At 45.8% G+C, this 25,412-nt stretch overlaps 1 protein-coding gene across 1 annotated transcript; it reads right to left on the bottom strand.

Moving 5' to 3' along the window:
* Positions 1-83: 83 nt before the first annotated feature.
* MARCO (macrophage receptor with collagenous structure) lies at positions 84-24,075 on the bottom strand. The gene is made up of 13 exons (XM_066577776.1): positions 24,007-24,075; positions 14,708-14,809; positions 12,654-12,920; positions 11,660-11,722; positions 9,473-9,571; positions 8,906-8,950; positions 7,997-8,086; positions 6,919-6,963; positions 4,993-5,073; positions 3,157-3,201; positions 2,735-2,824; positions 1,006-1,050; positions 84-142 (listed from the first exon to the last, which is right to left on the bottom strand). The coding sequence occupies exons 1-13, from the start codon at positions 24,041-24,043 to the stop codon at positions 84-86; spliced, it is 1,068 nt and encodes a 355-aa protein (XP_066433873.1). The 5' UTR covers positions 24,044-24,075.
* Positions 24,076-25,412: the final 1,337 nt, after the last annotated feature.

Genomic DNA, 25,412 nt, shown 5'->3' with positions numbered 1-25,412 from the left:
CTTGCATTGGTGGCCACTGAATAATGCCGCTCCTCCTGTGTGCAGTATATACTGACACTGCTGCACAGGGCATAGAGGGCACCTTACAAGAGCTCACCTGCAGTCCCAACGGCACCTTTCTGTCCCATGGCCCCTTTCAATCCTGAAACAAAGATCTCACATGAGAAAATTACTGTTATTCTGGAAGGACCCCATAATGGGCGTGTGAGGAGGGGTGTGAGTATTATATGTAGTATGTGCAGGTATCAGCACTGTGTGGCAGTATACTGCAGGCTTCTAGAGTGTCAGGTGGGGTGTGAGTATTATATGGAGTATGTGCAGGTATCAGCACTGTGTGGTGGTATACTGCAGGCTTCTGGGGTGTCAGGTGGTGTGTGAGTAATATATGTAGTATGTGCAGGTATCAGCACTGTGTGGCGGTATACTGCAGGCTTCTAGAGTGTCAGGTGGGGTGTGAGTATTATATGGAGTATGTGCAGGTATCAGCACTGTGTGGCGGTATACTGCAGGCTTCTGGGGTGTCAGGTGGGGTGTAAGTATTATATGTAGTATGTGCAGGTATCAGCACTGTGTGGCGGTATACTGCAGGCTTCTGGGGTGTCAGGTGGCGTGTGAGTAATATATGTAGTATGTGCAGGTATCACCACTGTGTGGCGGTATACTGCAGACTTCTAGAGTGTCAGGTGGGGTGTGAGTATTATATGGAGTATGTGCAGGTATCAGCACTGTGTGGCGGTATACTGCAGGCTTCTAGGGTGTCAGGTGGTGTGTGAGTAATATATGTAGTATGTGCAGGTATCAGCACTGTGTGGCGGTATACTGCAGACTTCTAGAGTGTCAGGTGGGGTGTGAGTATTATATGGAGTATGTGCAGGTATCAGCACTGTGTGGCGGTATACTGCAGGCTTCTGGGGTGTCAGGTGGGGTGTGAGTATTATATGTAGTATGTGCAGGTATCAGCACTGTGTGGCGGTATATTGCAGACACTATCACATGCTATTTTACCTTCTTCTCCTTTCTGTCCCTTATTTCCGGGTATTCCTGGGGGTCCTGCAGAGAAGGTAACACATCAGACATCAGGGACTGTGTGCTGTCAGTATGAGAGCCACATATGATATAACTTCTAACAGAGGCAAAACATACAACACCACAAATATATACCCAGAATTCACTATCTCCAACATTTTACAGCACCTAATGTACAAGAAAACAACTGTCCCTCCCGTCCCTTTTCTCCCTTCCTGCCCATCATTGTCTCTTCCCTCCTGCCCCTTCCTTTTTGTCCTTCCCCTTCACTTCCTTACCACTTGTTGCTGTCCTTCCTCTCCTTTACTGTCCCTTCCCTTCCTTCCCCTCAGAGTCTATTTTGTTACCTCTGGTCACTGCTCTTTCCTTCCCTCACATTCTGTCCCTTCCTTCCCTCCTGCCACTGATCCTTCTCTCCCATCATGCACCTTCCCTCTCATTACCATCTCTTCCTTCCCTCCCATCACTCTGTTTTCCCTTCCATCACTCTCCATTTCCTCCCATCGCTCTCCCTTCCTTCCCATCACTCTATCCTCCCTCCCATCACTCCCCCTTCCCTCCCATCACTCTCCCTTCCATTTCATCACTCTCCCTTCCCTTCCATCACTCTCCCTTCCCTTCCATCACTCTCCCTTCCCTTCCATCACTCTCCCTTCCCCTCCATCACTCCCCCTTCCCTCCCATCACTCTCCCTTCCATTTCATCACTCTCCCTTCCCTTCTATTACTCTCCCTTCCCTCCCCTCACTCTTCCTTCCTTCCCATCAATCTTAATCCCTCCCATATCTCTCCCTTCCTTCCCATCACTCTCTCTTCCTTCCCATCACTCTCTCTTCCTTCCCATCACTCCCCCTTCCCTCCCATCACTCTTCATCCCTCCCATATCTCTCCCTTCACTCCCATCACTCTCTCTTCCTTCCCATCACTCTCCCTTTCCTCCCATCACTCTCCCTTCCCTCCCATCACTCTTCATCCCTCCCATCACTCTCTCTTCCTTCCCATCACTCTTCATCCCTCCCATATCTCTCCCTTCCCTCCCATCACTCTTCCTTCCATTTCATTACTCTTCCTTCCATTTCATCTCTCTTTCTTCCATTTAATCACTCTTCATCCCTCCCATCACTCTCCTTTCCTTCCCATCACTCTCCCTTCCCACCCATCACTCTCTCTGCCTTCCCATCACTCTCCCTTCCCTCCCATCACTCTTCATCCCTCCCATCACTCTCTCTTCCTTCCCATCACTCTTCATCCCTCCCATATCTCTCCCTTCCCTCCCATCACTCTTACTTCCATTTCATTACTCTTCCTTCCATTTCATCACTCTTTCTTCCATTTCATCACTCTTCATCCCTCCCATCACTCTCCCTTCCTTCCCATCACTCTCCCTTTCCTCCCATCACTCTCCCTTCCTTCCCATCACTCTCCCTTCCCTCCCATCACTCTTCATCCCTCTCATATCTCTCCCTTCCATCTTATCACTCTCCCTTCCTTCCCATCACTCTCCCTTCCCTCATCACTCTCTCTTCCATTTCATCACTCTCCCTTCCCTCCCATCACTCTCCCTTCCCTCCCATCACTCTCCCTTCCCTCATCACTCTCTCTTCCATTTCATCACTCTCCCTTCCCTCCCATCACTCTCCCTTCCCTCCCATCACTCTCCCTTCCCTCTCATCACTCTCCCTTCCCTTCCATCACTCTCCCTTACTTACCTTGTGCTCCATTGTCCCCTTTGCTCCCTTCCTGCCCCCTTGCACCTTGCAGCCCCGGGTTTCCAGGGATTCCCGGAGATCCGGCAGCACCTGTAATGGGAAATGGATGCGAAATGTATTCTGTCTGAATATGAGAAGAACTCTACAAAATGCTGCGGTCCCGGGGAGATTATTCACATGACCAGCCAGCCTCTGCATCAATGTGATAACTACAGCTATATTACATCCATGCGCATATTACATGATGTCCTGACGTCACTAATCAGGCAGTCACCATGTACACTAACATTATGGAGCTATGAATAACATCAGCAAGCAGAAACGATGGCGGCACAAGAGGACGACATACCGCGGGGCTGCCGCTATTAGTGAACGTTCGCTGTCACTTCTCATTAATTATAACCCATATAATGAGATGTCACCTTTCTGGCCGTCTTGTCCTGGGTGTCCAGCTGCGCCCTTCACTCCTGCAGAACAGAGAAGATTCAGACATGTCACCTGTGAAGTCATCAACGTCATGTCACATGGAGCTCCGATTATAGCATGTTACATATCATAGATCACACAGTCACTCTGGAAGTCCTTCATTCTATACTAATCAGGTATGCCTTATACTCAAGTCACATCCAGAGCTGCAGCAATAATCCTGCGTTACATCATGTCTTATACCCCAGTCACATTCAGAACTGCAGCCACAATCTTGTGTTTTATGTCTTGCCTTATACTCCGGTCATATCAAGAGCTGTAGCAATAATCCTGCATTACATTAGGTCTTATACTCCAGTCCCATCCAGAGCTGCATCACATCCTGCCTTATACTCCAGTCACATTCGGAGCTGCAGCAACAATCCGGCTGTTACATTATGTTATACTCCAGTCACATCCATAGCTGCAGCCACAATCCTTCCTTATGTAACATATGCTCCATTCACATTCAGAGCTGTATCCATAAGGCTGCGATCCCATGGGGTGGAAATCCCGTGGAAATCTCGCGGGATGTCCACATCGGGACCGCACGGAAATCCCATGAGATTTCCACAGCAGAAAGGTAGCTTCAAACCCGCACGATCCAGCGCGGGTTTTGAAGCGGCTTTGCCGCCTGTATTCCATCCCTCCCCATAGAGAGCAGAGAGTCCACAGCGAAAACGGCGATAAAATTGACATGCCGCGGCTTTGAATTCCGCGCAGCTTGGCTGCAATGGTTTGTCCGCAGTGTGTGGATGAGATTTTTGCAAATCTCATCCACTTTGCTGCTTCGGCTCGGGCTTAAGATTGCCAGCAGAATTTCCGTGTGAAGCTAATCCTGCCATATGTAACATATACTCCAGTCACATCCAGAGCTGCAGCCACAATCCTGCATTACATCATGCCTTATACTCCAGTCACATCCAGAGCTGCAGCCACAATCCTGCATTAATCATGCCTTATACTCCAGTCACATCCAGAGCTGCAGCCACAATCCTGCATTACATCATGCCTTATACTCCAGTCACATCCAGAGCTGCAGCCACAATCCTGCATTACATCATGCCTTATACTCCAGTCACATCCAGAGCTGCAGCCACAATCCTGCATTACATCATGCCTTATACTCCAGTCACATCCAGAGCTGCAGCCACAATCCTGCATTACATCATGCCTTATACTCCAGTCACATCCAGAGCTGCAGCCACAATCCTGCATTACATCATGCCTTATACTCCAGTCACATATAGAGCTGCAGCCACACTCCTGCGTAGATTGATGATTTCTTGGGCATCTAGGGCAGAAAATGGGTTAATGGGGTCAATTTATTATTTCAGTAGCCCCAGAATTCTGGCAGAGAAATGTCACTATTTTGTTGCAAATGTCAAAATTGTGACTTGTCAGACAATTACGAAACCCCCCACTACTTTAAAAAAAATGGGCAGGGTGCGGCGTTAGGGGCGCGGCCATCATGGTCCATTGCACGTAGATTATAACAGACACCTATTCCTGGTCCCAGCTGGCGCACCTATTTCATCTGGCGCCTCTTGATACATTTGTCACCCGTACCCAAGTGCAGGTCTTAGACGGGCATGTGAAACGCTGGTCTACGTAAATAACCCCCAGCGTCTGTATCCTGGTGTCTGGGACAGAGGATGGGTTACTTAGCCCCTGCCCTGCTGCCCATACCACAACCTGCCCCATCAGGTATATGTAGAAGCTCCAGCTCCCCCCTCCCCCCATCCAAGGGTTCAGGTCACTGGTCTGCCCCTCACCGTCCCATCATTTCTCACCATCTCTCCCGGAGGGTCCTGTTGGTCCTGGGGGTCCCACCTTCCCGCTGCTTCCATCATCTCCTTTCTGACCTGGGAGACCTGAAAGCCAAAATATCACAGGACAGCGGTATATAACGTGTATAGCGCTCATACTATATACACAGCAGACACTTCTAGTACCTGAGTCATCTCTACGGTAGTATTCACTGTGTAGGAGAGTGTCAGTATATAGATGCGTGTTCTGTATATAGGAGGGTTCAGGGTGAGTATATAGAGGTGTGCGCTGTATATAGGAGAGTTCAGGGTGAGTATATAGAGGTGTGCTCTGTATATAGGAGGGTTCAGGGTGCGTATACAGAGGGTGCTCTGTATATAGGAGGGTTCAGGGTGAGTATATAGAGGTGTGCTCTGTATATAGGAGAGTTCAGGGTGAGTATATAGAGGTGTGCTCTGTATATAGGAGGGTTCAGGGTGCGTATACAGAGGGTGCTCTGTATATAGGAGGGTTCAGGGTGAGTATATAGAGGTGTGCTCTGTATATAGGAGGGTTCAGGGTGAGTATATAGAGGTGTGCTCTGTATGTAGGACGGTTCAGGGTGAGTATATAGAGGTGTGCTCTGTATATAGGAGGGTTCAGGGTGAGTTTATAGAGGTGTGCTCTGTATATAGCAGTGTTCAGGGTGCGTATATAGAGGTGTGCTCTGTATATAGGAGGGTTCAGGGTGCGTATATAGAGGTGTGCTCTGTATATAGGAGGTTCCGGGTGAGTATATAGAGGTGTGCTCTGTATATAGGAGGGTTCAGGGTGAGTATATAGAGGTGTGCTCTGTATATAGGAGGGTTCAGGGTGAGTATATAGAGGTGTGCTCTGTATATAGGAGGGTTCAGGGTGAGTATATAGAGGTGTGCTCTGTATGTAGGACGGTTCAGGGTGAGTATATAGAGGTGTGCTCTGTATATAGGAGGGTTCAGGGTGAGTTTATAGAGGTGTGCTCTGTATATAGCAGTGTTCAGGGTGCGTATATAGAGGTGTGCTCTGTATATAGGAGGGTTCAGGGTGCGTATATAGAGGTGTGCTCTGTATATAGGAGGGTTCAGGGTGAGTATATAGAGGTCTGCTCTGTATATAGGAGGGTTCAGGGTGAGTATATAGAGGTGTGCTCTGTATATAGGAGGGTTCAGGGTGAGTATATAGAGGTGTGCTCTGTATATAGGAGGGTTCAGGGTGAGTATATAGAGGTGTGCTCTGTATATAGCAGTGCTCAGGGTGAGTATCCGGAGGTAAGCACAGCTGAATGGAGATATCATTCAGTTGTAGTCATATTGACCACTGGTATTAGGAACAATCAGGAGGTCCGCGCTGTCAGGTCTAGAAGAGCCTCATGTCCAGGATTTGCATCAATCAGCATCATCATATACAGATATTGTTTCTGGCCACTAGATGGCGGTATAAGTCTCTGTAATGTCCTTACAGTGAGCAGCTACTCTAAGACAACAGCGCCCTCTGTTATTACACTTGTTACAATGTTGCCATCTGTATCCTCTTCACCACTCATTGATACATTGTATACTGAACAGCCTCTTCTATAGGTATATACTGTATACAGACCCGTCTCTTCTATAGGTATACAGAGTATGCAGAGCCGCCTCTTCTTTAAATGTACTGTGTATATAGAGAATTGCCTCTGTAGAGATTTGCTCTGTATATAGGAGGGCTCAGGGTGAGTATATAGAGATTTGCTCTGTATATAGGAGGGCTCAGGGTGAGTATATAGAGATTTGCTCTGTATACAGGAGGGGTCAGGGTGAGTATATAGAGATTTGCTCCGTATATAGGAGGGTTCAGGGTGATCATATAGAGATTTGCTCTGTATATAGGAGGGCTCAGGGTGAGTATATAGAGGTGAGCTCTGTATATAGCAGTGTTGTATATGGCTATATTACCTTGTTCCCCTTTCTGCCCGTTCTCTCCCTTTATTCCAGGCGATCCTTCACAGGAGAAAACCGGATGTTATTATAGAGCCCGGCTCCGGGAGTGACTTAGAATGTGAATAGTGGAGCAACGAATGCTATTGATATAACCTCTAACAGCTCATTCCTTCATTTTACCTCTCATTCCCATATTCTATCCCCTCTCTTACTTCTCATTCCACCCTCTTACGTCTGATACCTCCCTCTTACCTCTCATTCATTCTTCTTACCACTTATTCCTCTATCATACCTCTCATTCTTCCAAATACTATTCATTCCTCCCTCTTACCGCTCCTACCTTCTTCTTACCGTTAATACCTCCCTCTTACCATTCATTTCTCCATCTCGCCGCTCATTCCTCCCATTACTACTCATCCCACCCTTTCACATCTCATTCGTCCCTCTTATCGCTCATTCTTCCCTCTTACAGCTCATTTTTCCTTCTTACTACTCATTCCTCTCTTGTATTTTATTTCATTCTTTTATTGCTCATTCCTTCCTTTATCGCTTATTTCTTCCCTTCTCTACTTGTTAATTTCTCTCTATCACTCATTCCTCCCATCATTATTGATTTATCAGTGTTATCGCTCATTCCCGTTCTCTTCCCACTCATTGCTCTCCTCTTCCTTGCTCATTCCCCCATTTTACAGCTCCTTTCCCCCCTTACTGCTCATTTCTTTTGCTTTGTCTACTTGTTAATTCCCCTCTTACTGCTCATTCCCACCTTTCTATTCATTCCTCCCTGTTACTTCTCATTCTCACCTCTTACAGCTCATTCCTACTCATTCATCTATCTGATAATTTCTCACTCTTCATTCATCTCTTCTACCTTTCATTTTCCCTTCCTACTGCTCATTCCGTGCTCTTTCTCTATTTGCTGATTTCTTACTCTCGTTGTTCATTCCTCCGCCTTACTGCTTATTGCCTTTTTCTCATTCCTTCATCTTTCTTTTCATTCCTTCCTCTTTTTGCTCATTCCCTCCCTCTTTCTCTACTGGTTAATTCCTTCCTGTGACTTTGCTCATTTTGATCTCATTTATTAACTCCTTACCTGGAACACCAATTATACCAGTTTCCCCCTTGCTTCCTTTTGGCCCTTGTGCACCAGGGAGCCCAGAAGGACCAGGAGCGCCCACAGAACCTGCATAACACAGAACTATTAGATGTCTGCCATAGTAGTTGACTCTTGAAGACATAATTTGCTGAGGAGTCAATGACACAATGCGAAGGAAAGAGACGATGTGAACATCTCTGCTGCGGTGCTCCTGGCATCATACTAAACCAATGTGAAGAGTCAGCGTCTGTAAGACCTATCCTTGAGCTGCTCATGGATCCTCTGGAGCAGGTGATGTGGGGGTCTGGGCTGAAGGATGATCAGCACTAGGTTCTACTGTCAGGTCATGGCCTTTGTACAGAGATCCCCTCAGACCATGGAATGTGCAAAGCATCGCATAGCATCCCATGGTGATTTATATATGAGAGACAATGCCAGGTTACTATGGCTGACACTGACCTCTGTCTAGGGGAGGAGAGGGGGTGATGACAGTGGAGGAAGGGTGGCATATAATTTCTCCCTGCTGATCAAACGGAAGGCATATAAAAAAGACCATAACGTCCGAGCTAACGTGCCCTAACAGGTGGCAATCAGGCTGCATCAGCATCCATACAAGGATTCCTTACATTCACATACACGTTATTTGGGTTTTGTCCTCTCCAGTAGTGATCTGATCCTGAGGTGACTCCTCCACATCTTCACCGCTCTTACAGTAAAGAAGCCTGGTCACTGCTGGACATTCATCCTCGTCTTTGCAGATAATCCAACTTACAATGTCTTGTCACTGTAGGTTTTGTTTTACAGATACATACTTTGTCTTATCCCCCTTATGAGTCTCTTCTCAAGACTAAATACATTTTATCCTTTGAGTCTTTCCTCATAACTGAGTTTCTTCAGACCCCTTACCTTTTTCCCCATTTTGTCCCGGATTTCCAGTCTCACCCTTCATTCCTGCAGAACAGGGAATAGTCAGTCATCTAACACCACTGTTTTCAGATATGGGACACTGACAAAGTTAAATGCAGTACCACTGGGTGCCACCTGGTGGCATACAATACCCATCTCTTTCCTTTTTCCAACCTCAGCTTGCTGTGCAGAGTGTGAGCTATACTAGGGCAGGATGCATAGATACCCTACACACATCTACAGTAGCAAATAGCTATGATTTTTACTAGATCACAGGATATAATGCCCCTTCTGCACGGCACACGCCAAATATTCCTATCCCTAACCAGGAATAAATGTGGATGCACAGCATACAGTTCATGAATCCCAAAAAGAGCTTTTTACCAGGAATGGCAAAATATGACAGCACCCATCCAGGATCACTGAATATATTATCACCTGGATGGATGCTGTCGTGTTCTGCTATTCATTGTTCTCCTCTCCATCAAAATCTGTCGCATCTCCCTCCCACCACCACTAGGAGCGCTCATCTCTCTGCAATGGACTGAGTTACTTGATAATTCTCACCATCTTTCCCAGGATGTCCAGTTGGTCCTTGAAGTCCAGGCAGTCCAGGAGGACCTACTAGTCTGCTACTTCCTTCCTCTCCTTTCTGGCCAGAAAGTCCTATAACAAAACAATGCAATGTGACCGTACAGAAGTCTGGAACCTACATGATGGAGTTCTCTAGGATCCACATAGTATCCACCAGTAATGGCGGATGTTTCTTGTGTGGCTTCCCTTTAAAAGAAGATAATCGCAGAATCGCTTCATTCACATACAGAATCGCTTCATTCACATACAGAATCGCTTCATTCACATACAGAATCACTTCATTCACATACAGAATCGCTTCATTCACATACAGAATTGCTTCATTCACATACAGAATCGCTTCATTCACATATAGAATCACTTCATTCACATACAGAATCGCTTGATTCACATACAGAATCACTTCATTCACATACAGAATCGCTTCATTCACATACAGAATCGCTTCATTCACATACAGAATCGCTTCATTCACATACAAAGTGTCGCTATTGTTTAAATGTTGCTGAATTTTATCTGAACATTCTATAATGATGAAATATTGTGTAATTCTCTATCTTAGCTTCCTGTTTCAGGCGCTTCACCCCAGGACTGTGTTACTCCTCACAGGACCCAAAGGTCAAACCAGTCAACATCAGATGTTGCTTCTCCTCTAGAGCCCGGCTGCCCATTCTCTTGTAGGATACCTTACCGACTAGGGAGGGTGACCCATGACTGATGGCGGGGTTGGAGGGGCAATGTATGGCCACTGTGGTAATGGGAAAAGGGGCATCGGAGAGCCTGTTTTTTTATTGTTGCTCCCAGTGACCTGCCACCACTGTCTTCTATATGTAAAATGGTTTTCCCCTCCCTAGGACTAGACAGCCTGTTTGATACTTGCCGCCTCCCACCAGGATATGTATTTAAGCTTAGGCTTACTCCTCATTAGAGATGAGCGAATATACTCGTTTCGAGTAATTACTCGATCGAGCACCGCGATTTTCAAGTACTTCCGTACTCGGGTGAAAAGATTTGGGGGGGCGCCGGGGGGAGGCGTGGCGGGAGGGTAGCAGCGGGGAACAGAGGGGAGCCCTGTTCTAGCATTATATTCCTCCCATCAGTCACACCTTGATATCAAGGGTTCCAGGTCACTGCACTGTTGGCCCTGCTCTCAAGGGCCCCAATCAGACTGAGGAACACTTCACATCTGAACCCACGAGGCTGCACGCTGGGCCGCCAGATAACTGGACCTCCACCATAACTCTTCTCTAAATCTGACAGCTTATATCACTGCATTGACTGGACCTAGCTACTGACCCAGCCATGTCTCCAAACATCTGCATGTACTCACAGGACACTTTTAATCCCCACCCATGATTCCCCTATTAAATACCCACTTTCCTGTAAGTTTACTGAAGCCCCACCCACTTCGCAGGTTTTATCTCCACCATCACATCAGACACCCCTAGATCTCACCCAGCCTCTACTACATCAGCAGCGACCTGCATGCTGCTCCATAACATCACCCACTTCCAGCCTCCCTAGTACCAGTTCTACCATCAGTCATTGAGGTAGCACATGATTTGCCCCAATTACTACCCATGGCAGCTACCACTAGGGGGAGTTCAGTGGAACAGCCGCACTGCTCCCCTCGGAGGTCACCCGGCAGCCCTCTGCACACAACTCCTTGGGCTCCTTGTCAAATCTCCTAGCCTCCAGTAAGTTGCTCCATCCTGTAGTCCACCATCGCTCTCGCTGATCCAGTCTGTGGCCAACACGCTGCAATTCTCCTGGGCGGAACAGGCAACTATGGTAGGCACCACTTGGACAACCACCCACTCTCTACCCTATTGGTGCCCAGCCTTCCTTTTAATCTATGTCTCACTAGTGCCGCAGCGCATCAGTTTGCCAATGCACATCTCTGCTAGGACCAGGCTCTTCCTGAGCCCACTCATCATCCGTACCACTGCCTAGAAGACCACCATTCCTATAGCCAGTCACGAGAGCTTGCCAGGGCACTGCGCCCTGCTGTCCGGACAAACTGTAAAGTGGATGACATTATATATAATACACAGTATATACAATAACATATAATAAGACAAGTATAATAAACTACTGAGCAGTTCCTCAGTGGACATATAGGACCGGCTCTGCCGCTGTGTCCTCTGCAGATCTTCCCACCTCTTTCCCCCTTTTCTCCTGGGGGTCCTCGCTCTCCTGGTCTCCCATCACTTCCAGGCCGTCCTGTAATAACACAAAATACATTCTAATTCTTCCAAATAACAGTAATAGCACCCTAATAAAACAAAGTCCCGTAATCCTGAGAACCAACCCAGCCGGTGCCCCCCTGCGTAATCTGCCACGTGGCGCTGCTCATTACATTACAGATTATGCAACAGCAGAATTGTGATTACAGCTCTGGATGTAACTGTAGTTAAATGAGTGTTCCCAAATATTCGGGTAGTTCAGCCGAGTTCTGTTTCCATAATTCTCATTGAAGTGAATAGTAGCAATGGAAACAGTGTAGCACAGCGCTACTCCATTCATTTCAGTGAGAGCTACGGAAACAACACTCAGCTGAACTGCTCGGCTCTTCTCAAGATTGGAATACCCCTTTTAACTACAATCGCATCCAGAGCTGCAGTCACAATTCTGCTGTTACTTAATCTTAATACTGCACTCACACCCACAGCTGCAGTCACAATTCTCCATGTGACAGTTGGTGGGGACAGAAAACCCATTTTTCCCATCTCAGCCATTAAAAAAGCCAAGATGGGATCACCCCTTTAAATGCAAGGTGTACTGCTAGATTTTTGAGTGCAGCTATGGAAGTGACTGGTGTACAATGCATCTGTAGGGGAGGCTTCTCACCAGAAGTGGAAATGTGACTGCAGCTTTGGATGTGTGTGGAGCATGAGACGTGACGTAGCTCAGGATCATTGTGAGAGAAGTAGAGGATTTATACAGATACTGAATAGTCCGTGGAGATTTCATTGTGAAGTCGCTGGTTTTATGAGTTGCAGTCTGGCTTTCTGCATGCTGCTGGCGGACATGGGGATTGGGCCGCCCTGCAGTATCAGGTGATGCACACTTGGCTTCCTTTACTGTGAGTTATGGTTTTAGGAGTTGATCGGAGGTCTGTGGCCCCCCTGGTCACCTCATGGCTCCTCATTACCTGCCGTTAACGAGATGTTGTTGACTCTCAGGCTGAGCTCTGTGTTCTTGACATGCATGAAGCGGATCTTCTCCTCTAGAGCCAGTAGCCAGTTCCCCGCTGACAATGAGGTTGTGTTCAGGCTGTGGATCATCTCCTCCACATCAGAGTCCATAGCTGATCCCTCAGGACCACCAGTGAATGTCCCCCAAATATGGGGCCCCTCAGGACATCTCAAGCTGCAGAAACCTTCTTTAAAGGCAGCAAGTTCCTTCTGAAGAGCCGTTTCTATCATGAAAACATATCATAGGTCAGCATGAGGAAGCCGTACAGAAGAAGATTACCCATAACCCTCTGATGTAGCTACCCAATCCCATCAACAGTGTGTATAAGAGGGGTTAACCTGAATCTCCACCTTTCATCATCAGGTCATTTTGTATCCAACATTCTGTCCCATTGAGTAATATACTACATCTTTATACAGCTTCAAACTCACTGCAAAGACATAGTTACATAATAACATTCTCTATGCCTGCAGCCTCCACTAGGGGGAGCTCACTGTATACAGCTGTAAACAGCAACCACTAGAGGGTGAATATGGAGTTCCTTTGGACTTCAGTAACTGGAGAATTACAGTTCTGCATGGCGTGTACTTGCGTTTATTTTTTTGTATAGTTAGACACTAGTTTTCTGGCATGCAAAAACCACAATGTTGGAGCACGTGGGGCCGCATGCAGCCCATCACATTTACTATAATGTATGCCACAAACTGTCGTACCTTATAGCAGCAATTCAGAGCTGTCCTACGTTGTAGTCTGGCGGTGTCGCTAGACACAACAAATTAATTAAGAGGCGCAAGACTTCAAATACATTTGTGCAGTAATACCGGTATATAATTTATTTGGACCAGTGTATGAACTGCTGATCTACCGAAATACGCCCCGCTGTATGTGTGTAGGGTCTATGGCCCACATTTATTTAAGGGGTTATACCAGAAACTCTTCTGAAGGTATAAATAACATAAAGGCAGACTACATGGACCAAGTGCTCTCTTCCTGCTGTCACTCTCTGTGCTTCCAAAGATAGGTCAGACTAGATGGACCAAGTGATCTTCTGCTGTCCTCTTCTATGCCTCTATATTGATGTCAGACTATATGGTCCATGTATTCTTCTCCTGCTGTCATCTTCTATATCACTATATAGGTGGCAGACTAGATGGACCAAGTACTCTCCTTCTGCCATCAATTTTGTGTGTTTCTCTATAGAGGTCACAATAGATGGACCAGTTGCTCTCCTCCTACTGTGATCCTCTGTGTCTCTATACAGAGGTCAAACAAGATAGTTCATGTGCTCTCCTCCTCCCAACAGTCTTCAATGTTTCTATAAAGATCGCAGACTAGATGGTCCATGTGCTCTCTGCCTGCCGTCATTTTCTATGTCTCTATATAGAGATCAGACTAGATGGGACATGTGCTCTCTGCCTGCCGTCATTTTCTATGTCTCTATATAGAGATCAGACTAGATGGGACATGTGCTCTCTGCCTGCCGTCATTTTCTATGTCTCTATATAGAGATCAGACTAGATGGGACATGTGCTCTCTGCCTGCCGTCATTTTCTATGTCTCTATATAGAGATCAGACTAGATGGGACATGTGCTCTCTGCCTGCCGTCATTTTCTGTCTCTATATAGAGATCAGACTAGATGGGACATGTGCTCTCTGCCTGCCATCATTTTCTATGTCTCTATATAGAGATCAGACTAGATGGCCATGTGCTCTCTGCCTGCCGTCAGTCTTCTTGTTTCTAAGCAGATTTCTGCCAAAATGTGCTCCTCTTTCTGAATTCAGTATTGATAAATTTATTGAAAAGATGGAGACCACACCCACTCCCAGTAAAGCCACTCCCACTTTTATCTGCATACTATAAAACTGTTGCGTGCTGAGAAAAGTCACAAATTTTTGCATGAATATGGAGTTTTGCCATAATTTGCAACTTTTTTTTAGGCCAAAAAAATGGGAATAAAGGCATTGATAAATCCCCCCTACATGATTGAGTATCTTACGATCCTTCCTACCTCGGAAAGCCAAGTACACAAATCCACCCGTCAGGAGGGTCACATAAACAAACAGGAAGATTGGCAGAAATTTATCTTTATGTTTCTTTTTTGGTTCCCCATCTGTAAAGAAGAAAGGCCGATTATCATTGGTTCAGTGAGTGAGATCTGCGCTAGAGAGGGCGGGTATTACATACAATGAAGAATCATCATAGCCGCATCACCGGGTCTATGAGTAACAGTGTCTTATTATATGAGCACTAGTAGCGTTATATCACTATTATTATCAGTTATTATCACTAGTACGCGTTTGATTATTGGCAGTATATTATGATTATCATCATCAGTATTAATAGTGTAATTAGCAGCAGGATTATTACATTACTCAGTATTATCAGTATTAGCACTATTATATAACTTATCATTATTATTATTACGCTTTTGTCATTAGTAGCATATTATTAGTATTCATAGGATTAGAATTTATTAAAATTGATATTTATTTAAATTCACATGCTATTATTACCATTCTACAGATTAAGGGCTTATTCACACGAGCGTATATCAGCTGGCGTTTTCTCGGCCGGCCAATATACGCTACCATGTGATACATGGCCTCAGAGTATACGCCATCGGGCTAAACTGTCTCCCCCTTCCCTCCCCCTCGCCGGCTCACCTCCTCTTTTCTCCCCTCCGGCTGTTTGCAATGGATGGGGAGCGGAGCTAAGCCAATTATAGACTCTATGATTCTTCTCCTGCCTCTTGTCCACAGCCAGCAATGGGAGGGGCGGATATTAGCTCTGCCCCTGCCCCCTCCCATTGCAAACAGTCAAACTGCGAAATTCCCTCCCACCTCTTTCTCCGGCTGCTGTCATTGGCTCCTATAGTAGTCAATGGCAGCGGCCGTAGTCCGGCCAGGAAGATAGTTCCAGGACTATCTCTCCTGCCCAACGTAAAAACGCCCAGCCGGGCTCTTGTACGCTGGGGGAATAAGCCTGTGTGATTTGATGCATTGGAATCCAATGCATCAGATGGTAGTGTATATTGGTCGGACGTGAAAAAAGTGGCCGATATACACTCGTGTGAATAACCCTAAAATTGTGTCAGTACATACCATAAGGAAAAAAAACACATAAGTAACTAATGTAGTACTGGTAAGGGCGCCCACCCACTGGCGTTTGCGTTTCCCGCGATTTTTCCGCGCGTTTTTCGCGGCGTTTTCGCGGCTTTTCCGTTAATTTCCATTGACATTCATGGGTGCATTAGGAGAAAAATAAGGACACATATGCAACTGACAGTTCCTATGTTAAAAACGCAAACGCAACGCAAAAAAAACGCCAGTGGACAGGAACACATGTTATCTCTATGCCTGTGCAGGAAAAACGCAAAACGCAAAACGCAGGTAAAAAAAACGCCAGTGGGTGGGCGCCCTAATACTGATGATGATAATACTGCTGCTATTAACACAGATACAAGTGATGATACTAATAATATCAAGTATTATAATAATATAATCAGCAATATTAGGGTGGATTCAGACAACCGTATATCGGCTCGGTTTTCACGCCGAGCCGATATACGTCGTCCTCATCTGCAGGGGGGGAGGATGGAAGAGCCAGGAGCAGGAACTGAGCTCCCGCCCCCTCTCTGCCTCCTCTGCACTATTTGCAATGAAAGGAGGCGGGATGGGGTGGGGCTAAGTTCCACAAATTAGCCCCACCCCTGTCCCGCCTCTCCTCATTGCAAATAGTGCAGAGGGGCGGAGAGGAGGCAGAGAGGGGGTGGGAGCTAAGAGCACTGCTCCTGGCTCTTCCAGGCTCCCCCCCTGCAGAGAGAGATGCCGTATATCGGCCGGCGTGAAAACCCAGACGATATACATTCGTCTGAATCCAGCCTTACTGTTATACGTAGGAACACAGTATGTTAGGCTGAAAAAGACAATGTCCATCCAGTTCAGCCTGTTTCCAACCCCCTTGTTGATCCAGAAGATGGCAAAAAAAACAATGAGGCAGAACCAATTTACCCCTTATTTTTGGGGGAAAAAATTCCTTCCTGACTCCATAATGGCAATCAGAATAATTCCTGGATCGACGTTTTACATTTTCCCACCTGACTACAAGACCCGGATCAACAACCCCCCTTGGTCACCTAATGTCTATATCCTGTAATATCACAGTGTTCTAAAAAGATATCTAATCCCCTCTTAAACTCCTCTATGGATTTTGCCATCACCACTTCCTCAGGCAGAGAGTTCCACAATCTCACCGCTCTTACAGTAAAGAACCCCCTTCTATGTTGGTGGTAAAACCTACTTTCCTCTAGACGAAGCAGATGCCCTCTTGTTACCGTTGCAGTCCTGGGTGTAAACAGATCATGGGAGAGATCCTTGTATTGTCCCCTCATGTATTTATACATAGTTATTTGGTCGCCCCTTAGCCGTCTTTTTCTAGGGTGAATAATCGCAGTTTTGGTGCCTCTCTGGGTATTCCAGTCCCTTCATTCCATGTATTAGTTTAGTTGCCCTTCTTTGAACCCCCTCCAGTACTGTACCATCCTTCCTGAGCACCAGTGACCAGAACTGTACGCAGTATTCCATGTGAGGCCTGACAAGTGCCTTATATAGTGGGAGAATAATGTTCTCATCCCTCACCCCTATACCCCTTTTAAAGGGGTTGTCCGGCCGCCCATGGTTAATTTCCCCACAACTGACCTGTAAAGTAAATGTATTAGAACATCCATCATTATACAAACAAAAACATTATTCAACTTACCCTTTATCTTCCTTGTCTTCTCTCTGTGAAACTGACATGCTGAATGAATCCAAGATGGCCGCCATCCTTACACATTCAGGGTGCGTTCACAAGAGCGTATATCGTCTCGGTTTTCACGCCGAGCCGATATACGTCCTCCTCATCTGCAGGGGGGGGAGCCTGGAAGAGCCAGAAGCAGGAACTGAGGCTCCCGCCCCCTCTCTGCCTCCTCTCCGCCCTTCTGCACTATTTTCAATGACAGGAGGCGGGACAGGGTGGGGCTAAGGTACGTGAATTAGCCCCGCCCCCGCCCTGCCTCTCTTCTTTACAAATAGTGCAGAGGGGTGGAGAGGAGGCAGAGAGGGGGGGGGGCTCAGTTCCTGCTCCTGGGCTCTTCCAGCCTCCCACTCTGCACATGAGGAGGACGTATATCGGCTCGGCATGAAAACCGAGCCGATATACGTTCCTGTGAATGCACCCTTAGGCAGAGCAGTAGTAGTAACTTTTTCTTCCCCACTTCTGTCCTAAACAGCAATTCCAGCAACCTGATTGGTTGTTTGGGTTGACTGATTCACCAAACAACCAATCAGGTTGCTGGAATTGCTGATTAGGGCAGAAGTGGGGTGGAAAAAGTTAATATGCCCAGCGGCACCTCCCTTGCAAGCCAGCCCGACAAGAAAAGAAGATGGATTTGTCATATCCAAGGACGAGTAGAGGATTAACACAGGGGGGTGCACGCCTGTAGGTAAGTATATAACTTCTGTTTGGCCAAGTTACAGTGCACAATGTATATTACAAAGTGCATTGTAATGGTCGAACAGAAGTGCTCACATGAAGTTATTATGGCCGGACAACCCCTTTAATGCACCCCAAGACTTTATTAGCTTTTACAGCAGCTGACTGGCATTGGTTACTCCAGTTGAGTCTACAATCCACTAGTACCCCCAGGTCTTTTTCCATCTCCCTTTCCCTAGCAGAACCCCATTTAGTGTATATTGGTGACATCCGTTTCTCCTGCCCATGTGCAGAACCTTACATTTATCAATACTGAACTTCATTTGCCATTTTTTCCCCCAAGCCCCATGGTATTATCATTAGATTTTTATTATCAGTTTTATTAGTATTACTATTATTATTATCATCTGTGTGCTATAATTCCTATCATTATCAGTAGTGATGAGCAAAATTTTCAAAATTTTATCCAGTTTGCCAAATGTGGGCAAAAAATGTGTCCAGTATTAGTTGGAGGAGAAGAAGCCACATTAGTGGGTTTGGCACAGATGAACTGCCAAAGGTTCGGGTTCACGTCAAACCGAACTTTTAGGGTGCGGGCAGACGAGCGCATAAACGGCGCGTTTTTGTGACCAAACGTATATACGTGACCATCTGAGGCAATGGTTTCGAATGTATTCGTTCACATGGGCGATTTTACGGCGCATAAAAACGGCAATTCGAAAAAAACGGAACATATGCGACCGAAATACGCGCCAACGCATATTCGATCGCCGAAAAGACCGTTTGCAAAGTAGGAACAAACGAAAATACTCTTTCTAGCTCTGGTCGTGATCGGTGAAAAACGATCGCTCGGGCGATTATACGTTGCGCTCGTGCGAACGTAAATACGCCTACGCTCGTCTGCCCGCACCCTTAGCAAAGTTCAACCCGATACAAGGTTCAGCTGCTTCAGTTGGCTCGATACTAATTAGCAGTATTACATTCTGATCAGTTTTATCATCATCATCGCTATTACTATAATGCACAACGAAGCAGTACAAGAGCGGCAGGAGATCGCAGCTTGGTCATTCGTCTTTCTAACACACTAGGTAATATACTCGCACATTGCACGGCGCTATAAGCGCAGGGATTGGTCATTGCAGAGTTATTTCAAAGTTATTTCCTTCTTCTACATAATAACTGATGTTATTGCACCATTTTGCAGCCGTTCCAAAGCAATTGTTCGTCAAAATCTAATTAGAGGCGCTAAGCAATTGGCAAATCAACCTTATGTACAATCATCTTCAGTGATATTGCTTTTAGCTGAAATGTTCATTAATGTCATTATTTACTATATAAGAGTCCCCAGCTTTCATGTTACCTCAGCAGTATAAGAAATAGCAACCAATCACAGCGCAGCTTTCATGTTACCTCAGCAGTATAAGAAATAGCAACCAATCACAGCGCAGCTTTCATGTTACCTCAGCAGTATAAGAAATAGCAACCAATCACAGCGCAGCATTCATTTTACATCAGCAGTATAGGAAATATCAACCAATCACAGCGCAGCTTTCATGTTACCTCAGCAGTATATGAAATGAAAGCTGAGCTGTGATTGGTTGCTATTGGCAACAAAAATTACAGGGCAGGTTGGTGAGTTTTCGATATTTAATTCCGCCAGTATTTGTCGCGGGGTGCTGAAGAACGCTCACGCAAAATATCACTCAAATCAGACCAGAACTGTGGATTTGTACACGACACAAACATACGGATCTCGTGTTTTATATGTAAGGCTGCATTCACATGAATGTATATCGGCTTGGTTTTCACACCGAGCCGATATACGTCGTCCTCATTTGCAGGGGAGGAGGAGGATGGAAGAGCCAGGAGCAAGAACTGAGCTCCCGCCCCCTCTCCACCCCCTCTCCACCCCCTCTCCACCCCTCTGCACTATTTGCAATGGGGAGAGGCAGGATGGGAGCGGGGCTAAATCTCGGAACCTAGCCCCGCCCCCACCCCGCCTCCTTTCATTGCAAATAGTGCAGAGGGGCGGAGAGGGGGTGGAGAGGGGGTGGAGAGGGGGCGGGAGCTCAGTTCCTGCTCCTGGTTCTTCCATCCTCCTCCTCCCCTGCAAATGAGGACGACGTATATCGGCTGGGCATGAAAACCGAGCCGATATACATTCATGTGAATGCAGCCTAAGGTTGGGAACCCCCCGGCTACATGGGATGATGTTATGTGTACAATGTGTGCAGAGCCAATCAGTTCAGCCTTTTGTAACTGATTGATGTTCATTTTATCAATATTGAGTTTTTTCAAGGTCTTGAGGCGCCCATGTTTTCATTACCAGTGAGACCACCACTGCTGGCTATAGCAATGCTGACGGACCGCACCCTCTTCTCTCCATTGATGGCCAGACGGGCGTGTTATGGGCCGAGACCGCAGGATTCTTACAGCTTCCTTCTAAGCTACTTTTTCAGTCTATTGTTGTGATGGGAGTTACTGCCGAGGCTCCAATGAATCATCTCTGTCAGCGAATTGTGTCTTTGTACTCCATGTAATTATTAGTAGGATTGTATCATTATTAGTTTTATTGTTGGAGCCATCAGTATTCTTATTCTTAGTCGCTGTTTATGATCATTACTGTTAGTATTATTATCACTGGGATGATATTATATTATTCTTGTCATTACCGGTATGATTATTATTATCATCACTGTGGTTATACTATTACATCAGATCATCACTGTTTTTGTCATTATCAGTAGAGATGAGCGAGTAGTGCCTGGGCCGAGTATCTCCTCGCTCGTCTCTAAAGATTCGGGGGCCGGCGGGGGGCGGGGAGCGGCGGGGGAGAGCGGGGAGGAACGGAGGGGAGATCTCTCTCTCCCTCTCTCCTCCCCGCTCCCCGCCGCAACTCACCTGTCACCTGCGCCGGCAGCCGAATCTTTAGAGACGAGCGGGGAGATACTCGGCTAAGGCACTACTCGCTCAAGTAATGTGCCTTAGTGAGTATACTCGCTCATCTCTAATTATCAGTATTATATCATCATCATCATTATTGGCATCAGTATTATAATTGGTACTATTGTTGTTCTCATTAGTATTACTATCAGCAGCATTACTGTTATTATGTTACCATCATCCCTGGAGGCATTCATGTGATCATGGATTTAACCCTTAGTTATGGCAACGCACAAAACCTGCACGATTTCTCGCCCGTGTGAAGCCTGAGGGGTTAAGCCGTTCTGTAGTTTTCTTTTAGTTTAGAGTTTTGTATAACAGAAGGGAGATTTCTGTGATGTAATCAGTGATTTTGCTCACTATTGTTGGAGTATTGTAGGCATTGACTGTTTCTATTAATGTGTAATCAATTGCACCCAGATCTCATCATGTGGTCATCATGTGGTCATCATGTGGTCATCCTACTGCTAAATGGGCACTTTCAGAATTAACAGCCCTGTGTACTTCCCCATAATATTAGTGTCCATGCGCTGCCCACTTCCTCCACCACCAATCACCTTGACTATTACTAAAGCCTCCTGCCATCACTAACCATGAAGCCTCTTCTGTAGGATGGACTGTATGTCCGTTACTTTCTAGGACAGGTGTGGCTCATACTTGGTTCAACCACTGAGAACGTAGGAGAACAGGAGTTACTGTCTCTTCTCACTGCACCCATTTTTCTTGCTTCCTTAAGTCTTTTATGCTTCCTCTTTTCAGGAACTCTCTGGAGCCTTACACCCCTTCCCCTAACAATTCATACTTTTGTGCTCCTCCCTAGTACGTCTATTTCTGTCACTACTTCTCTATTTCTAACATCTGGATAGGAGACAGAAAATGGTCAAGATTTTGGAAAAATATTTCATGGACATCGGGGATATAAGAAGACCTGGAGTGTCTACAGAGACGCAGTAAGAGCGGTCCAGGGTCTCGGGAGGAGACTATTGTTTTATATGTTTCTTATGTCCAGAGCAAAGTGGTCTCAAACAAACTGTAGGAAGCACAAAGCATTTATAATTAAATAATATCTTCCCCCCCCCCCCACAAGTATATTGTGTCCCCCTCACCCCTGGTAGTGCAGTGTTGTAATCAATGACTGCAAGATGGTCAATCAATCTTGTTTTCTAATTCTTCAAGGATCAGTGACCTGGTAACCTCTAAAAGATGCCCCAATGATTTAGCCAACCCTAAAAGATGATCCAGTGATCCCTAGAAGGTGGTCCAAAATTATCAGACAACCACGGGAAGATGGTTAAGTTATCCATTAAACTCTTGAAGAGTCTCCATGAGCTTCATAACCTCTAAAAGATTCTCCAGTGGCCTGGTAACGCCTAGAGGATGGGCCAAGGATCTGGTAACCTCTACTGTAGATTCTCCAATGGTTTGGTAACCTCTATAAGATGTTCTACTGACCTGATAACCTCTGGAGGATACTGAAGAGACCCAGTAACCTCTGGAAGATTCTTCAGTGGCCAGACAACCTGTAGAAGATTCTTCAGTGGCCTTATAACTTTTAGAAAATTCTCTAGCAACTTGATAACCCTTAGAAAATACTCAAGTAACATGGTAAACTCTACTGTAAAAGATTATCCAGTGACCTGGAGACCTCTAGAAAATTCTCCAGTGACCTGGTAACTTCTAGAGGTTAGTCAAATCACCCTGAAACCTCTAGAAGATGCCTCACTGACCTGGTATTCTTTAGAAAATGCACCAGTCACCCATTAACTTATGGAGGATTCTTAAGACATCCAGTAATCTCTAGAATATTGTTAGGTGATCTGGTAATCACTATAAGTTGGTGAAGTGACCTGGTAACTTCTACTGTGGAAGACGCTCCAATGACCTGGTAACCTCTAGAAGATGGTTTAGAGGTTCTCCACCTTCAGCCCTGGAGACAAGTCTATATATACAATGATGTGTCCGTAAATGTATATGTGAAGTGGTAATAGAGGTTAATAAGGTTGTGTGAACTCTGAGACCTGTCAATCACAGTCTCCACGCTGGTCAGCCCTACACAACGTATCGCAACCCACACTAAAGAGATTGATGATGATAATAATTATAGCAAACATAACAGTAAGACGAAGCAGGAAAAAAGAAGATGGTAAGACGATACTAACTATAAAATCAGAAGAAGGAAGTAATAAAAGCAATTAGAGCAATAATAACCATAATAATGAGTAAAGAGAAGTTTAACTACAATAGAAGACAGCAAAGCAAAATAACGAGTCAGTGCGGTATAACAATCGCATCATTATAACCCCTGTAAGAAGCAGAAGACATGATCTTATAATTGCTCATTTGTGGTAGCTTCTGCTCTCCTCTTGGGTCACTAGCTGCATCATTTTTACCCTGAGGCTGGCTTCACATGAGCATGTTCGTGCCCGCAATACGCAAAGAATGGAACCCATTGATTTCAATGGGTTTGTTCACATTTCAGTATTTTGCAGGCACATTTCGGTCATACAAAAATAATTAATGGAACATGTTCTATTTTTCTGCATATTTGTGCACCAAAGGTCCCCACAGAGGTCAACGGAGGATGCGCGAATTCACGCGCAATATGCAAGGAGTTGCGTGAAACTATTTAGCCACTTCAATCAGTGCATTTGTTTGCCATGCGCAAATGAACATGTCTTGCGGGGAAATGGGACAGTAAAATACGCCGACGCGCACACGAAAAAGAATTGTTCATTCCGCAAAAACGCAGCTCTCAGGTGCAGACAAATACGCTTCCGCTCGTGTGAAGCCAGCCTTATTTTAGGGAGCGCTGGGTGAGTAAAAGCGGATGCCAGCTCTCCCCTGAGCGGACAACCTTCTGCATTATAATAACCTAGCAGTTTGTGTCGTTACCAGTTATTTCGAATGTAGCCATGTCAGAAGCCTCCATCCTCAGAGCTGTAATCAGGGACCTGCAGAGTTTTCCCGTCAGGAGCCAGAAAAAACTAAGACTTTGGAGACAATCAGTTACTGTTAAAGTTTTTTATGCTCCACCCAAAAAGTTCCCCATGAAGAGTCAGCACTCTTGAAAACAGAAGTTTTTTCAGCTTCTATGAGTCAAGAATTTTCAAACTAAGAATTTTTCAGTCCGTGAACGAGCTAATTAAAATAGCTGGAATTAACCCATTCGCACGACCTTTAATGCAGTATAGCCGCAATCTTTTCACGCGCCTATACTGCACTAAAGCAGCGCTCATGTGAACGAGGCCTAATGGAGGAGGGTAATAGGGGAATGGATGAGATGGGTCATAGAAGGGTAGGGGAAGAAATGGAAGACAGTAACAGAAGGGTATTAGAGGGGCAATGGCATAGATGAGTAATAAAAGTATAATGGAGGAGATGAGTAATGGAAGGGTAATAGGAAGGTAATGGAAAAAGTGATAACAGAAAGGTAATGGAGGAGATGAGTAGCTGGGTGATAGAAGGTGAATGGAACAGTAGTGTAGTAGAAAGGTCCCTCTGTTCTTCTCCAGGTCGAAGGTAGTGGAGGAGTAATAGATGATTAATGGAAGACTGTAATAGAAAGGTAATGGAGGTGATTAGTAATAGGAGGTTGATGGAGAAGATGGGTAGCAGAGGGATAATGGAGGAGCAGGTTAGTAAACGATGAGCGTCATAGAAGGGAAATTGGTGAAGGTAACAAAAGTACATTGTATGCACTACAGCGGGGTACATACAATGACTGTGGAGGGCACAGACCACTAGCACTGGAATGAAGACTATATCACAGGTGGCATTATTTGATGCCAGTGTCTGTGTTTGATCTGGAACTCAAATTCCAGCTTAGTCCTCAGTTTATGGTTATTTTTCGCCATCTAGTGGAGTAAGTTATAATTGTCAGCACTTTCCTTTGCTGGTTCTCTAACTGGAAATTTGGTAGTTTCCATCATATCTAAGCTAGCCATATACCCTACACATCAATTCCTGCTGATCCCCTTCTATAACTTGTGTTGGGCTTAGCTGAACATGCATGTGGTCACTATGGGAAAAGGGAGGTAGGTTGCTGCCCAGCTCCTCTGTCCTCCATTCCTCCAGACTCTCCTGTCCTCTCCAGGCTCTTTTGTCAACCTTCAGACTTCTCAAACCCCATCTAGGCCCCTCTATCCTCTCAAGACCCCTCTGTCCTCTCCAGACTCCTCTAACCTCTCAAGAAATCTCCCCCCCCCCCACACACACACACAGACTTCTATATCCCCTCCAGACACTTCTGTCCCATTCAGACCCCTCTGTCTCCTACAGACTACTGTCCTCTGCCCTCT

The sequence above is a fragment of the Eleutherodactylus coqui genome, chromosome 8 (genome assembly GCF_035609145.1).
Source record: "Eleutherodactylus coqui strain aEleCoq1 chromosome 8, aEleCoq1.hap1, whole genome shotgun sequence".
In the NCBI taxonomy this organism is placed as follows: Eukaryota; Metazoa; Chordata; class Amphibia; order Anura; family Eleutherodactylidae; genus Eleutherodactylus; species Eleutherodactylus coqui.
This window is presented reverse-complemented; position numbering and strand designations above follow the sequence as displayed.